The sequence below is a fragment of the Halichoerus grypus genome, chromosome 4, assembly GCF_964656455.1.
Source record: "Halichoerus grypus chromosome 4, mHalGry1.hap1.1, whole genome shotgun sequence".
In the NCBI taxonomy this organism is placed as follows: Eukaryota; Metazoa; Chordata; class Mammalia; order Carnivora; family Phocidae; genus Halichoerus; species Halichoerus grypus.
In genome coordinates this window covers 132,114,224-132,131,011 of record NC_135715.1, presented here as the reverse complement: position 1 = coordinate 132,131,011, position 16,788 = coordinate 132,114,224, and the positions used below count along the sequence as shown (strand labels likewise).

Sequence of the window (16,788 nt, the reverse complement as noted above, 5' to 3'; positions counted from 1 at the left end):
ACCTTTAAACCTGAGAATATGAGTTTTCAAGGCATATATCCAGTAATGTTCACTAAGTCAGATTAAATGGGAGAACCCATGAGGACCTGATGAAAACTCTAAATTCTATACAATATATTAAAAGAAATGCAGAGTAATTAATTACTTTAAGAACATCTGGTAACTAAAACTGGACTATAACATTTATTCAGTAGTTTTTAGATGAACCATTGAAATAGACACGGGCAAATTACACGTGCTTAGATTATTTGATCTTGTATGTATAATTTTAAAAGTTTTTAAGAATACTTGAAAATAATTTTTCTCAAATTTTTAAATCTCCTCCTTAAATTATAACTACTTTGGCAAAAGTGTTTATTCAGCAAAGGTATTTGAGAACGTTAGCCCTTACAGAAGTTATGATGATTTTTTTTTAAGATTTTATTTATTTATTCATAAGAGACAGAGACAGAGAGAGAGGCAGAGGGAGAAGCAGGCTCCCCACTGAGCAGGGAGCCCGATGCGGGACTCGATCCCAGGACCCTGGGATCATGACCTGAGCCGAAGGCAGATGCTTAACCATCTGAGCCACCCAGGCACCCCAGTTATCATGATTTTTGAATGAACAGGTTTTACGGACAATTGTTTACCTCACATAGTTTTACCATAATTTTTTAAGGATACATCTAAAACTAACACTATTAATGTTAATATAATCCAAAACAACACAAAAATGAAAGAAATAGGAGAAGAATCAACAGATACAACAATATTTCTTCCTAAGGATGCAGGTCCTCAAAGCTGTCGTGGGCATCTTACTTTCACAGCAGGTACCCGTCATCTCCCTCCTCAAAGCCTTTCCTAATGCCTGCACTTTATTCTTCATCCTGAGAGTCTCACTTTCAATCCCCCACTACTCTTTATTTGAACCTTTTCATGACAGTTTTCTTATTGAGCCTCATTTGGGGTCATGTTGTCTTATTCCCTTACTAAATTACAAGCTTCTTAAAGTTAGTGACTATATATTATTTATGTTTGTATCACCTTAGGCCCTTAGGCCAGTGCCCTGTACCTATTAGGATATCAGGGGATTTTAAAACTAGGATGAAAAATTGAATTTCTACAATTAAATAAGCTTTGATAAATCTTGTGGTTTGGGACACAAGATTTATCAAAGCAAGTAAGTCAGAGAATATTTCAATTACAAGCACATCCATTATGCATGATGTCGTTTCAAACTGTCTTTAAAAAATGTTAAATGAGAATCTGTTTTGGAAATAATTATAAACCTTTGTTCACACTGACAAATGTGGAATAAAGTACAGTCTTCCTTACGATCTTATAACTGTGACAGAAGGATTATTAAGGCTCTCTTTGTTCTAGCATATTAAGAATGAATAAATAGATGTCTCAATAGAGTTGGTTTAAATAAATTTCATAGAGAAACACTTTTTCTCAGGAGCAGCAGAGAGAAGAAACATATTTAGCAAGCATGATTGCTCACTGCATCTTGCCATTAAGGAGTCACATCTTCTTCTAGATCTAGAGATAGGTATTTCATTCATGTCCATGGTGCTGCCGCTAATAGGGACAAAATGCCTTATATAAGGAGACTAGTAAAGCTTCACTGACAAAGAACCAAACACTACACTGAGATTTCAAATGTAAGAGTACCAATCATATTTGACTTTTGCATTATTTTTTTTTCTAGTTTCTGTAACTATTTGACAAGAAAAGCAAGAGAAAGGAAGGAAGGAGGGAAGGCAAGAAGGAAGGAAGGTGGGAGGGAGGAGGGGAGGGAAAGAAAGGAAGAGAGGAAGGGAGGAAGGGAGGGAGGGAGGGAGGAGGAAGGAAGGAAGGAAGGAAGGAAGGAAGGAAGGAAGGAAAGAAGGAAGGAAGGAAGGAAGGAAGGAAAGAAGGCAGGAAGGAAGGAAGGAGAAGAAAATCTGATCCTGTTGTTGCTGTTGAACCTGGCAGGTGGCCCAGCACAGCGGCAGAGATCAGATTCCCACAGGGTTCCCATGATGCGGAGGAAACCCAGAAGGGAACCATTTAAATAAGATGAAACCTAAATCAAATATACACACCAGTTTTAGAGAAATAAAAATGCTCCATGTAATAGTCTACTTACCAGTCTTGTAAATTAGAATGGAATAATTAAACAAAATTGAATGTAAACCAATGTAATGTTTAAAAGATGTCACTTCATATTCTCTCTCCAGTTAAGAGAGAAAGAGGAAGAAGGGGGGAAAAAGGGATCTTGCTAAAGCTCCAAGAAAATAAGGTCTTAAACTTATATTATTACTGCTCATTTGTATGGTAACAATATTAGAGTTTTTTAGATTTAAATTAACAAATTTTTTATTTAAAAATTTTTAAAAATGATTTTATTTATTTATTTGAGGGGAGAGGGGCTGCAGGAGAGGGAGAGAGAATCCTCGAGCAGACTGCACGCTGAGTGCAGAGACCCATGCGGGGCTTGATCCCAGGACCCTGAGATCATGACCTGAGCTGAAATCAAGAGTTGGACGCTTAACCGACTGAGCCACCCAGGTGCCCCAACTAATTTTTTAAAAAGAAACAATGGAATCAGGGTTGATACCATTTAATTTATGGAATTTCTAATTCCAAGTAATATTTTCAAGTACTTTAAATATGTAGGATATTCTAATCTCAAGTAGATTCTAAAGCATTTTAAAAGTTAACTGAATTCCACAAGCCCAACACTGGCAAAATTCCTTTCTTTTTCTCATTTTATGGAGGAGTTCTAACCTTAATCTGTTAATTGGGAAGTGTTCTATCTTATGTTGCCATGCAAAAGGTTTACTTACACAAAGGAATTATCTCCACCTTGTGGTCTCTTAAGAGTTTTGACTCTGGGCATTTAGAAGAGATGTTTGCATGAGAGGCTTGTATTTCCAGATGCTAAGTGGGGTTACGTGAGACCAGGGTCTCCTAGTTAGCTGTAACAGAGCTAAGACTGCAGCCTGTTTCTTCCCACCCTCCAAGTTGTGCTTTGGGTTCCCAGAAGTGAGTGAAATCTTAGCTGTAATGCTGATAAAATTAAGTGGAGGATTAGGGGAAACCTACAGGCCAGAGGTGCCAGTCTCTGATATTGAGACATGTCTCTCAGGGAAACGAACAAAGTAGAATCTCTGGGAGTTCAAGTCAAGTTCAAAGGTTTGAAACCCATCACTTCATCATGGCCAGTTTAGAAGATAAGGTCTAAGGATTGCTTAAGAGGACAGAGACAGGACTCTTACAAATGACTCTCAGTATATGTCCATTTGGAGAACCTCTGCTCCTTTGTCATAGTTACCATTTCTTATCATCAAATCTTAAAGTCATTATTGAGGCAGGAGATCCCTATGGGTTGGCACACAGAAACCAGTGTAACAAAGTATGGAAAGCAGAACATAAGATTTAAGTAAGAAGTTATGTTTTCACTTGACCTATAGGAGGAGATGGAAGGAAGGAAACTGGGAAAAGCCCAGTGTCTACTAGTGAGCCATCTGCATAGTAGGGCAGCTCCGTATTTTTTTAAAATAAATGTTTCGTTGCATGTATGCACCATGGGCATAAGAGTTTCATTCATTCTTTCATCCAATAAATGTTGATCGTACATCTGTTGTGGGCCAGGGATTGTGTTATGGATGCAAAGATGAACAAGAGCCACCATCCCTCTCCCTGCCCTGGAGTTGCTAGCAGGATACTTCTTTACATGTGATAAACACATATGCATGGTGCAACTTGACCTTGCTACAATAAAGGGAACATATCAACTTTTATAATTTCACCCCTCTCTGTGAGTTACTGGTTTGCCACAAATACAGGGAACATGAATAAAATCATCTTTAGCTTTTTTGTGATGACTGAATTTGTCTTTAGCTTTGCAAAGATCAAAGGAAAAAAATCTATACATCATGGCTTTATATTTTGTTTTCTTCTATTCTTCTACTATTCTTTTTTTAAAACTCTCCTACTTTTTTTTTTTTTTTTTTAGCTATAGAATATAAGTCAATCAGAAGTCAATTACTCAGGGACAGATTTTCTAGTTTTTGCATCATTCAGGCTTGATGGTGCATCTTTTTGGGGGTGGATCAGGGGACAGTTTCCCTTGAAGTCTAACTCTAGTGAAAGGTGACAAAAGACAATTATTCAAATCAATTAAATTTTGCCTCTTGTTAGTTTATCTTGGAATGATATCTACTGGAAAAAATCACTTCATATTATTTTTACATGTCTCAGGTATTATTGCTTAAGGCTAGGGATACCTCCAAGAATCAGAAGGTCAGGGAAATTTCTGTCATGTCAGGCTGTGAGTGGGCTGTTTCGTAGGGCAGTGGTTCTGGGAAATGTCGGAGTTTAATGTGCTTGGATGGTACAGCACAGCTGACACTTTCCAAACCTATAATCATGGAATCCTAGGCATTCTGCTCCTGAAGGAGTCTTGGAGGTTACATACTGCTGGGAATCTCAGAGACTGGGCTTTATTATTAGAATTATCTGAGGAGTATTTTTAAAACACAGATTCACACTCAGACTTATTAAATTTGAATTTCTGGTGATGGGGACCCAGGAATCTGTATTTTTAATCATTGATCCACCATAAGTCTGGCAAGCATCCTGATCTGGACACCAACCACTGTCTAGAAGTGTAAAGGGTCTAAATTTTGCTCTATTGCAAGCTTCCAAGTTAGCCTGACACAATTTCATGGATGCTGGCAGAATATACAAAGGCTCTGAGCCAGAGACAAAAAACTTTATTACTCACGGCAAGAGTAGTAACCAGAGTCTATCATTTGCACTGGTTCCCCAGGCCAACCCCCAGATTTAAAGAGGGCCAGATGATACCAGCAAATGAAGGGGATGTGTTAACAGCAGAGGAATCCTGAGCTGGAGGAGCTTGATTCTTTTATAATAGACGGTAAACACATCTGCTCTTTTCTTGGGATGGAGATACCATCTCTGTCCTCTGAGGCTATTTGATATGCAAACATCCTTAAAAAAATAGTCTGAATAGAGGTGGTCAATGCCTCTGCCTAAGATGGGCAGAAACACAAGACACCCATAGAGAGTTGTCTTCCCAAGGCAACTTAGTTCAATGCTCTCATTTTGAGGATGAGGTCACCGAGCCCCAGAGAGCTAAGTTGCTTGGTGATATATTCCATGGGTGGCTCCACTGGGCTCATCTAAGAACCCTGTTCTTTCTATGCTTGTCCTATTCATGCTTTCCTAGTCACCCCTCTTCCTCCCTGGAATTGATTTCCTAGAGTTAGCAGGTTGTCAGAGATGAAATTATTGAACAGAAGGATTTGCCACATGAATGTAGAGTGACAAGTGCAAATGTTGAGGGCAGACCAAGAGAGAATTTGAAATGGAGGCAATAAGAAATCCATCACCAGCCAAGCTGCCTTCCTCCACCCGAGTTGGCTTGCAATGATAATGCCATAACAAGACACAAGGTTTTACGTAAACTAAATGGGTAACGTGGTCTTTGACTTTGGAAGTGAAAGGAGAGTATTTGAATTTCCTTGGGGTTTCTGTTCCTGACATCCAACTACCTAAAGGGTAAATTACCATGTATTAATGAAAGAGAGCACTAATTAATAGTTTTGTGGTCAATTTGTTATATTTTTTGTATATTTTAATAGAAACAGTAAAAAAAATAATGCAAATCTATACAAGCCACCTAAAATCCTTTCTTAAATAAAGTCAGTAATACATTTAACAAATGATTGAACAATTAGTCCTACAGATCAAGCACTGAGTAATATCTATAGCGAGGAAAAATGATAGGAAAAATGATGGAATTCTGAGTATAATATTTGCTTTCAAGAGGATAAAAATTTGTTAGCTGTGACACTTCAATGACAACTACAGAGATCAGAATAGGGAAATATTAAAATAGTTTTCACGCCTTGCAAAGGATACATAGAATTTAGAAATCCCGAATGGATTACCATTTATTTCTGGGCACTAATTAAGGAAAATCTTATAGAAGGCATGTAAATGATAACTGTGGACACCGTTTAATACATTTTGATAATTACTTTGCCTTGTTTCAGATACACTGCCCTGCCTTAGCGCATTAGTCAGTTACTAGATTGGAGAACTTTGCCATTTATGAATGATGTACCTTGAAATTGTTATGAGTCTTCAAATATGTAAACACCACCATAGCACAAAAAACTTTTTTAAATTAGAGGGACTTTTTTTCAAAGGTCCAACATATTTATTACTCCCCTAGAGTCAACGCATATCTAACTGTGAAATGAAAACCACAAGCTCGCCTTCAGATGAATGTCCAATCTAGCGCGTCCCTTCCAAGTCACGGCATGGTCTCAAGCAATTCAAAACCGTTTCATACAAAACAACGAATCCCCGCATCTCATAGAACTTTGAGGTCACTCATAACCAATCAAACCATGACTTTTAAATCTGTGAATGCCAGAGGGTCTGCTGTATAAGAAAAGAACATAAGCAAAAACGTCTGCGTGTACCTCGGGATGACTAATGTAACCCTTTGTCCCCTCAAGGACAAGGACATTCCTGTGGAAGAAGAAATTGAACCTGCCCCGGTTAGGAGGATTTTGAAATTCAATGCTCCAGAGTGGCCCTACATGCTGGTAGGGGCGGTGGGTGCCGCTGTCAATGGGTCGGTCACACCGCTCTATGCCTTTTTATTCAGCCAGATTCTTGGGGTAAGCAAACGCTGGATTAGCTTGATTCTTCTGATATTTTTTGTTTTTCTATCAGAGGATATTGTCATTTTTTGATAGGTTGGCTCTGTATTTTGATGGATTTAGCTGTCTTTTCCTCATCTCTAAAGCATTCCAAGTGCCCCGAGTCTCCATGACACAGCAGGTAAGAAGAGGGAGCTGAGCGCTCTCATTTGGGCTGGCAGGACGCTCCTAGTCATCGTGTCTGTAAAAAACTGCAAGATGGCTGCAAATGTAGTGTCAGGAGAGGGCAATTTCCGTATATGTGAACAAAATCGGAATGCAAAGCAGGTTCGTTGAATAATACAGAAGGATTTTAGGGCCGTTTTGATCTTGCTGAAACAGCTGAGGTGCAAAGTTGGCCTATAAAAGCAGGTGTGAGTGCATGTTGTAGAATTGTCTGCTCTGCTGATTGCACCATTGAAATGGCAAGGTGGGGGAGGAAACAGGAAAAGGAAGAGAGAAGTAAAATAAGGCATGGATAAAGAATAAGCTTATTTCAATTTTTCACTCCCTAGGAGTTTTGATAGTCTCCATCTGACTTCATTGCTACAATAAAAATAATAATAACTACAAGCATTAATTGACACTCTTTAAGCACTTTATATATAATAGTTCACTAAATTTTCCTAGTAACCACCCGAGGTAAGTATTCTTATTGTCCCCGTTTTTACAATAAAAAGCGAACCAAGGTATACACAACTTAAGATAGCAAATAATGGATCTGAGATTCAAATCCAGTGTGACTGGAGAGCCAGGTTCTAATAAAACTCTCATTGCAAAATTAGTTATCGAAATGCTGCCAAGTTTTTTAGTTGAAATTTACCCACAGACACAGATCCCATGAGATCAACAAGGGCAAACCGAGAATCTAGATAACTTTATTAATTTGTTCATGGTGAAACAGGCATTAGGTGGCAGGGCCAGGGCTAGAATCCAGCTTTTCCGAAGCCTAGGCTAAAGGATTTGCCAGCACACCACACTGTCAGAGCTTACCAAGAGTCCTGAGTGTTAGTTTCCCCTCTACTTCTCTTTCTTTTGTGGCCTCTCTCAAGAGGTCTTGACCAGAAAAATGTCCCCATGGGCATGAATCATACAGAAAGGCCTGGACAGTCCACAAAACAAAATCAAGTCAATTGGGTCGGGAGGGCCTCAGTCACCGCTTCACCTTCCATACTGCCCCCTTGTGGTAAGTGAGGAGATCATGGTAATTTCACAGAGGTAGGAGATGGGGAACCCGGCCCTTCAACTCTGGTAAATTGAATTTCTGGTTGTGTGAAGCCGTTTATGATGACAATCTTTTAAATAATTAATTTATATTCCTTACTTTCTGTTAAGTACAATGTCCTAAATATAATGGAAATGTTCTTTTATTCACTCAACAGGTATTTGTTGATTATCTCCCATAGACACTGTGTTCAAGGGACTTGAGATTGCATTCAGTCATGCTGCCTTCTCTAATAGAGTTTCTAGTCTATGAGGAAGACAGACATTAAACATAAAAATCTACTCATAATTCAGCAAATATTTATGAATCACTTATTGTTTGTCAGACATTGTTGCTGGGATTGAGAATAGAGGGAGGAACAAGAAAACCAAAGCCCCTCCCTGCTCTCATTACGCTGACATTCTAGTAGGGAAAGGCTCTGGAAATGCATCTCACGGAAGAGTGATGAGATGTAGAAGGTGTGGTGGATAGGGTTGAATTCTGTAAAGACCCAACTGTGCTCTAGATGTTTGCTTTTAACACAAGTCTGGGATACCATCTTCTTTGTTGATCATCACTTTCTTAGAAAAACAGAGCAAAGAATATACTCACTCAGCCTTATCCAAACCCTGTACATGAGCTTCTGTGGAAAGAGTGCTGGATTCCCAACCAGGAGATCTTTTTTTCTGAAACTAGCTCTTCTAGATACTTATCAAGCACTATATGCCCTGGGATCCCACCATGCCATTTCTCTGGGCCTTGGGTTCCTCAGCTATAAAATGAAGGATTGACAAAAATGGTTTCTAAGATAATTTCCAGCTCTATTAGTCTATGAAATGGCCAAGTCAGAAAAAAATTTGATGATTCAGTTATAACCCCTGCTCTCCTAGAGCACCCACCAGTTGTTGGTAGTGAGAATAATTTCTGTGATTCTTCGGGTCACAACCAGAAATCCTAGGAAAAACTTAGCTTAAGCAATTAGCTTAAGGGCTGCAGTACCAGAGTAACAGGATCTAGCTGGTGAAATCCAAAGTCTGCTCACGGTTAATGTTCTCACAGGGTTATATTTGCTAAGCAAATGATGCTAAACGAAGTACTATTTTTCCTCTCTGATAAAGAAGATCATTTCTGTTTGTCTCTTAGCATAATTACCACATATTCATCAGTAGATTCATGATACTTCATCTCACAGGGTATAATCATGAGTCAGATAATAGTCTGTTTGTAATTACGCTATTTTCATCCTGACATACCTAAAGGGCACAATACTCACATTTGTTGTTTTGAGACCACAGTTTGGAATGTAGACCCAGCAAATGATTGCACACTATTAGGAGCCTGGTTGTTAATCTAGTGAAGCATCAATTCACACATAAGACATAATTTATCTGATTCGCTTTCCATCGGTCTAGTTGACTTGGGAAGTGTACAAGTGTTCCAAGCACAGCAATGTGTATGTAGCATGCTGGGAGAAAACATGAACTTTGGAGACAGCCAGCCCTGGATCTCTGCTCTGTATTCTCTGTGTGCATTTGAACAAGTGGCTTTTCCTTGATGAATCTTAGTTTCCTCATCTGTAATAAGGGGCAAGAAAATCTACCTCACTGGGTTGTTTTAAGAAGCCTAACTTAAGGAAATCTTCATTTAAGTTAAAATAGGCTAAGTAACACGTTTGGCATCTGGTAAATAGCAAGAGTTTAGTGAATGTTTCTTTTCTTCCTAAACAAACTTACCATTACAAAAATGGCACAGATGTATCATAGAGGAACCTATGGATGGGTAGCTTTTGGGGTTGCATTTCAACAAGGTTATACCAAGGACTCATGGAGTAGAAATTTTGTGAAAAAGGTTATGGAGAGACAGATGCCCAATCTTGAACTGGACAGTCATGGGGATTTAATATTAGCCAAATACTTGTTTAACACTGAGAAGATGAGTAATGCCAAGAGCCAAAAGAGTCTGCCAAGAAGAAAACCACTGGAATCAGAAAAATAGACATTTCCTTATCTAATAATAACCACTAGCTAAATGAACTTAGAAGGTTTGATATTTTGGGCTCCAGTTTTCCATCTATAAAATAAAAGTTAAGCTGACTCATCTGCACTTCTATGGTCCTATAGTTCATGATTATAATAGGTGACATGAGGGAGCAATGGGAATTGTGGCATCACAGTTTGGGGGATTTGTATAGTGATTTTTTAAAACAAAATGAAACAGGCCTTTAAATCCCTAAATTTGTAAACTCTGTTAAGTAAACATATGAATTATTCTATGCTGGGAAGAATGACCATGGAAACTTCTGAACCCACTTCCATCTGTATTAAGAACTATGAAGACCCTAGAAACTGTCCTTGAAACAGTAAATCTTATTAATCTAGAACCCCTCCCTCCACTTTGGAATTTGTGGTGATTTGAATATGTTACTTTGCTTTACAAAAAAGGATTTGTTAATGGAGTAGTATACATTGTTTTCAAGAGATTTATTTGGTATGTGGCAGGCACTCAATACGTATTTATCGAATAAATGGTTTCTTTTGAGCAGCTGCTTGTTAGTATGGTTCTAGTTACTTAAATTAATTTAGAGCAATAAATAAGGCTGTCTAATGCATACTTTTTCTGAACTCAGAGTTCCCTTACTTAGCCCAAGTTAGGAATTTTGTTGTACCTGGAATCCATTTCATTATAGGGCAATGTCATTAGAATATGCAGCTATTCTCCTCTTGTCTTATTGCAACAGCTGAGTCCCCAGTCAGTTGCTTGAGCATACGTCTGCAAGTTCAGAATACACTTATGAAGTATAGTTTACTCCTTCTTATGGACTCAAAAAACCCCATTCACAACTTCCATAGTTGTTTTTGGGGGGGGTGGGGGATGTTTTCAACTTCTCCTGATTTAGAAACAACAACCTCAGCCTCAGATGGATGGAAAGTGTTTTTTCTCCTAAGCCAATTCCAGTTAATGACTTGATAGCTGGTTCCTTTTTTAATGATGCTATTATTCTTATATATATATGAAACTAATAACATGTAGGGCACCTGAGTGGGAAAATCATCTTTATTGCTTCTATTATTTGAGAAGGACAGAAATCATGATAATACTCTGTGCTTTGTTCCAGATAACATTCTCATCTTCCTTCCTATCTTCCTTCCTTCCTTCCTTCCTTCCTTCCTTCCTTCCTTCCTCCCTCCCTCCCTCCCTCCCTCCCTCCCTTCTTTTCTTTCTTCCATCTTCCCTTCCTTATTTCTTTGCCTTATTACATAAAGGACTTGAGATATTTAATCATGTTTTTCATCCGTATCAATGAAAAGCCAACACAATTACCTACATCAGGCTAAGAAACAAGACCAAAATTCTGCAAATTGTTGCTATTGGTTTTCATTTGCCAAGTTTCCTTTCCCATGGGGAATTAAAGTACACATATTCATAGCTAACTTTGGTTTAATTACTAGTATGTTCTCTTAACCCAATGCTTAAGAGAAATTTCTTTTAAACATATTTTATTTCTTTTGCTATTGTTTGTAATAATAAAGTAGTATCTTTGCTTACTATCTTCCAAAGACTTTTTCACTTCCTGATAAAGAAGAACAAAGGTCACAGATCAATGGTGTGTGCCTGCTCTTTGTAGCAGTGGGCTGTGTATCCTTTTGCACTCAGTTTCTGCAGGTAAGGAATTTTATTTTTTAGTAAGTGATTTAGCTATTTCCTCCCATTTCATGTTAAAATGTCACTAAAGACTCCTTTATGTTTCAGGGATATGCTTTTGCTAAATCTGGAGAACTCCTTACAAAAAGACTACGTAAATTTGGTTTCCGAGCAATGTTAGGGCAAGACATTGGCTGGTTTGATGACCTCCGAAATAGTCCTGGGGCACTAACAACAAGGCTTGCTACAGATGCTTCCCAAGTTCAAGGGGTAAGCTTTGGGGGAAAACCAGGGCTGTTATCAACTGGAGTAAACTGCCTTTCCCTTGAGCATTCTGATAATCACCTATATGTTTCCCATGAAATAGGAACTCATGCGATTGAGATGTCTCAGAGCCACATTTCCCACCATTTCCAACGCTGACAAACAGCAGTCTCTCCCAGGCAATGTCCAGACTCAGTGCCACGAGTCCAAATCTGTCACGGTTTTAGATTTCCTGGGAGTCTAGCAACTGAGAGCTTTCCTGAGACTCATTTCTCAGATCATTTTCAGGCCCAGAGGCTCAGATTCTATAAGACTTAATGGCGCCTCCCAGAGGTGGAAGCAAAATCTCCTTATACAGGTGCCCAATGTGCAGGTAGTCGTAGGAAAAGAGATCTTCTGAGTTGCCTCTGTAAACGCTAGTCAGAAAACTGAAGAAAAGAAATAAATGATTGCCGTCTAGAATCCTGAGGAACTCATAGAGACAGAGCTGTGGTTTCTGAAACCCAGAACCTGCAGCCTTGTTCAGGTGACTCATCCATTGTAAGGTGAGGCAATGCTTTTAGAAAACCAGGGGTTTGTATTGAAGTGACGAGAGTCAAATGTGCAGTCCAGCACCTCTCCTCACTTTCTGTGGGAATAAAAAGAAAGAAAGAGAGAGAGGAAGGAAGGAAGGAAGGAAGGAAGGAAGGAAGAGGAAAAAGGAAAACCACAGTTTGTGAGGTTCTTGGAAGAACACCCCTTCCCCCCATGCCCAGATTGAAAAACTGAGTAATGTATGTCTTGACTCCTAGCCAGTTCAACCAGAAATATGGACAATGGTGTGAGAGACTTTCAGAGGAGCATGGGATCCTCTTCCTCAGAGCTTTTTTCTAGGTATAAATGTGTTTCCCACAGACTTTGGGTCACACTGTACATATTGTTTTGTAATCTTTCTGTTTTTCCCCTACAACAATCTGATGTGGGCATATTTTCGTTATTATATATTCTTCTAGAGTAGATTTTTGATGGCTGTATAATTCATCATCTTAATGTGTCATCATTTAAGAATTCCTTATTTAAATGCCTGTTTTTCTCCCTTATAAGCAACTTATGTCATTTTACATCAAGCTTGGCATATCCTTGATTATTATTTTTTTGTTCTCAAAATATAATCATTGGATCAGAATGTATAATCATTTTGAAGGGTTTTAATATGCATTGTCTTACTGCTTGAAGGAAGCTTGTAGCAATTTCACTTTTATTCTGAGTATTCTAGTGTCCAGTTTACCTGACTCTTGAGCTTAGGTCAGATAAATAAGCCATCACCTTATCTCTTCTATTTTTGCATCCTTCAATCTGCAAGGGGCTTTTTAAGGTTATTCACTCTCACTTGAATTCATAGAGTAGCATCTAACCATCTTACAAAAATTTTACTTATTCTTTAAAAAAATGAAAAGTTTCTAAGAGTTTCTCTAATATTTTTGTTAAACCTTTTTTTTTTTAAATGAGATTGCTAACCTGGGTCAAATTTATTTTAATATTGGTGTAAAGTAGAAATCTGACTTTTTTTTTTTCTTCAAGCTGAATAGAAAATATTCCCCCACCAAAATTTAATGTAGATTTCATTTTCCAGCTATTTGAAATCCTCCTGCCCTTTGTGACTATCACCTTCCCATGGATACTTGGAGCTATGGGGATTCTCTATTCTCTTCCACTGATCAGTTTGATTTATTCTGTGCCAGGACCTTACTGTTTTAGTTATATAACTTTATGATAAGTGTTTATTATCTGGTAAGGTAGATCCTTGCACAATAATTTTTCCTCTTCAAAATTCTTTTATTTATTCCTGGACATTACTTATTCTAATGTACTTAAAAATCATCTTGGCTTCTTCAAAAATTTTATTTTAATTCCCATTGAATACATCCATGCAGCAACCCCCCCCCCCCACACACACACAAAGATCGCTGTTGTGGGGATGCTAACAGTTCCCAAGAGAGACATAAATAAGAGGCTTTAGTTTTTAGTAAGATTTATAACTACATGATATGCTATATGCTATGCATAGTATATATACACAGATACATTAAATATCACTCTATCTTGTTCATTTTTTCTTATGTATTTTTTTCACAATTTTGAATGAATGTCATAGATTGAGATTTTAGCTATTAGTTTTTGCATATTTATCTTACTGCCATCCATTTTTTCTTAGATTTATTTATTTATTTATTTGAGAGAGAGAGAGAGAGAATGAGAGAGAGAGAGCATGAGGGGGGTAGGGTCAGAGGGAGAAGCAGGCTCCCTGCTGAGCAGGGAGCCCGATGTGGGACTCAATCCCGGGACTCCAGGATCATGACCTGAGCTGAAGGCAGTCGCTTAACCAAGTGAGCCACCCAGGCACCCTGCCATCCACTTTTTAAAGTTTTCTTATTAACTAATTTTTAAAAATTTAATATAGTCTTTTGAATTTCTAGGTATATAATCAAATTATATGCAAAGAAAGATAATTATATCTCTTTTTTTCTTTTTCAATTCTTATACCAACTATTTTATTTTCTCATTTTATTTCAATACTAGAAGTTTCAAACACTTGAGTAGAGTGCTAAGGGGAAGTAGAGGAGATTCTCGTAAGTAAGACAAAAATACATAAAGTAGACTTGTCAGACTACATAAAAACTTAAAACTTTGTATAAACAAATGATAGATTATGAAAATATTTGTAACAAGGATTAATATACCTAATAAGTCTAACATGTGTAGTGTTCCTAAAATTGGTTAGAGAATAAAAATAAACCAAATAATAAAGGTTAAAAAAAGGTATATGGACAAGCAACAAAAAAAGAAATGCAATGGGACAATTAACAAATGAAGAATTGTATAACTTATTAATAGAAAAATACTAATAAAACAATGAAACACCATTTTCCACCTACCAACTCAATAAAAACTATCATGAATGACAACTTCCTATATTTGTGAGGATGAGGAGAAACTGACAGTCTCATAACATATTGGTTACAGTTTGAATTCTTCCAACATTTTTAGAGAATAATCAGGTATGCAAATCCTCTGACTAAAATTCATATGAGTAAATTCTCTCCTATTTTGTGACAATGTGCATTCAAATGTATGTTTATATTGATCAAAAAAATTAATAAAATCCCCTGGAAACTACCTGAATATCCACCAACAAGAAAATAGTTGAGTGAATATATCCGTACTAAGGAAAAGTAGGCAGCTATTTTTAAAGGTATTAATGTAATGATTTGGAGGGATGGTTACATTACACCAAGTGAAAAAAATCGAAGTACGAAATAATATCTAGACTGATCCCTTTTTTATGAAAATGTTTATTGTTATGTATGTATATATATTTCACATGTCTTGAGCTGTATTACTTTTTAAATTTTTAAAAAATATTGATTGAATAAAATGTGAAAGAAAACTAAATGATGAAATTCCAAAGAACTATGCAGCTATTTTCCAAATTCTCTATAATGCTTGACTGTTCTTGCCAACTAGAAATTCTTTTGTTCTTTTTAACTGTGGTAAAATATACAAAACATAAAATTTACCATTGTAACCATTTTTAAGTGTACAATTCAGTGGCATTAAGTATATTCACATTGTTATGCAACCATCACCACTCTCCATATCTAGAACTTTTTATCCTCCCAAATAGAAGCTCTGTACCCATTAAATATTAACTTCCCATCCCCCCCAACCCCTGATAACCACAATTCCATGCTGGCTTTATGAATTTGACTATTCCAGGAACCTCATATAAGCAGAATCATATAATATTTGTCCTTTCATGACTGGTGTATTTCACTTGGCTTAGTGTCCTCAAGGTTCAACCATATTGTAACGTGTGTCAGAATTTCATTTCTATTTAAAGGCTTGGATAATATACCATTATTTCTATAGACCACATTCTGTTTGTCCATTCTTCTATCAGTGGGCACTTGGGCTGCTTCCACCCTTTGGCTATTGTGGATAATGCTGGTATAAATATAGGTGTACAAATAAATTCTTAATTTAGCTTTTCTTTCCTGTCTTCAAGGAAGTTATAACCAATATATGGGAATTCTTGAGACCAGAGAGTTCATATTCCATTTGCATCTTCAATACAGTATGAAGATGCAAATTATTCTTGCATAGCACTTCCTTAGTACCTATGGTTACCTAATAGCTTACCTGTGATTGTTTTGCCTTCTTTATTTTTTAAATAATGCTGAAGTTTCTACAATACTGACAAAAATCTTGCAGTTGTACCCAGGCAAGTCTTTCCTACACAGAAGACACCAACCTTTGGTCACATCTGCACAGTTGCAACTGAAAGAAGAGTTGGAACCATCAAATAATTTTGCTTATAAATAGTAATTACCACCAGTGTCCATTCTCCACCTATATTGAGAATGAATCCGTTTTCTCCATTTTGTGTTGACTGAACAGCTAGTTATTCAGTCAGCATGTGATTTTGTACCAATGAGCAGGTTAACTTCAATGAGAATCAAAGTGGGCTCTTATAATAGTCTTGTACAAATTTCAAAACTATAATTAAAGAACAAGCATCAGTCTTCACCGAATAATCAGAAATATTACCATAAGACCAAGGCCTGGCTATTTTCAAGCAGACCAAATGCCTAGTCACCTGACATACATGCATGCTATATTATACAAAACATAAAATTTACCATTGTAACCATTTTACAGGGTTGAATTAGTCTCATACTGACCGCTCTAACTCTGACTCCCATGAAATGAATTAGTCAATAGATGAGCTTCCACAAAGCTGTGAATAAAATGGACTCTTATTAATCCAGTTTTCAAGTGCATTAGGGAGCTCATTATTTTAAAAAATCTTTTTAAACATAGAACTACCGAATGACCCAGTAATTCCACTCCTAGGCATATATCCAAAAGAAGAAAAGCAGGGACACAAACAGGTATTTGTACATCAGTGCTCATAGCAGCATTATTCATATGGTC

The 16,788-nt window shown here is 37.3% G+C and overlaps 1 protein-coding gene across 5 annotated transcripts in view; it reads left to right on the top strand.

The window, feature by feature from the left end:
• ABCB11 (ATP binding cassette subfamily B member 11) overlaps positions 1–16,788 on the top strand; it is an 82,283-nt gene that overhangs the window by 47,505 nt on the left and 17,990 nt on the right. For all 5 annotated transcript variants that reach the window (XM_078070951.1, XM_078070950.1, XM_036072015.2 and 2 more), the window contains 3 exons: positions 6,519–6,683; positions 11,467–11,571; positions 11,659–11,820. In XM_078070951.1, the coding sequence (XP_077927077.1) occupies positions 6,519–6,683; positions 11,467–11,571; positions 11,659–11,820 (432 nt within the window). The remainder of the gene's footprint in view (positions 1–6,518; positions 6,684–11,466; positions 11,572–11,658; positions 11,821–16,788) is intronic.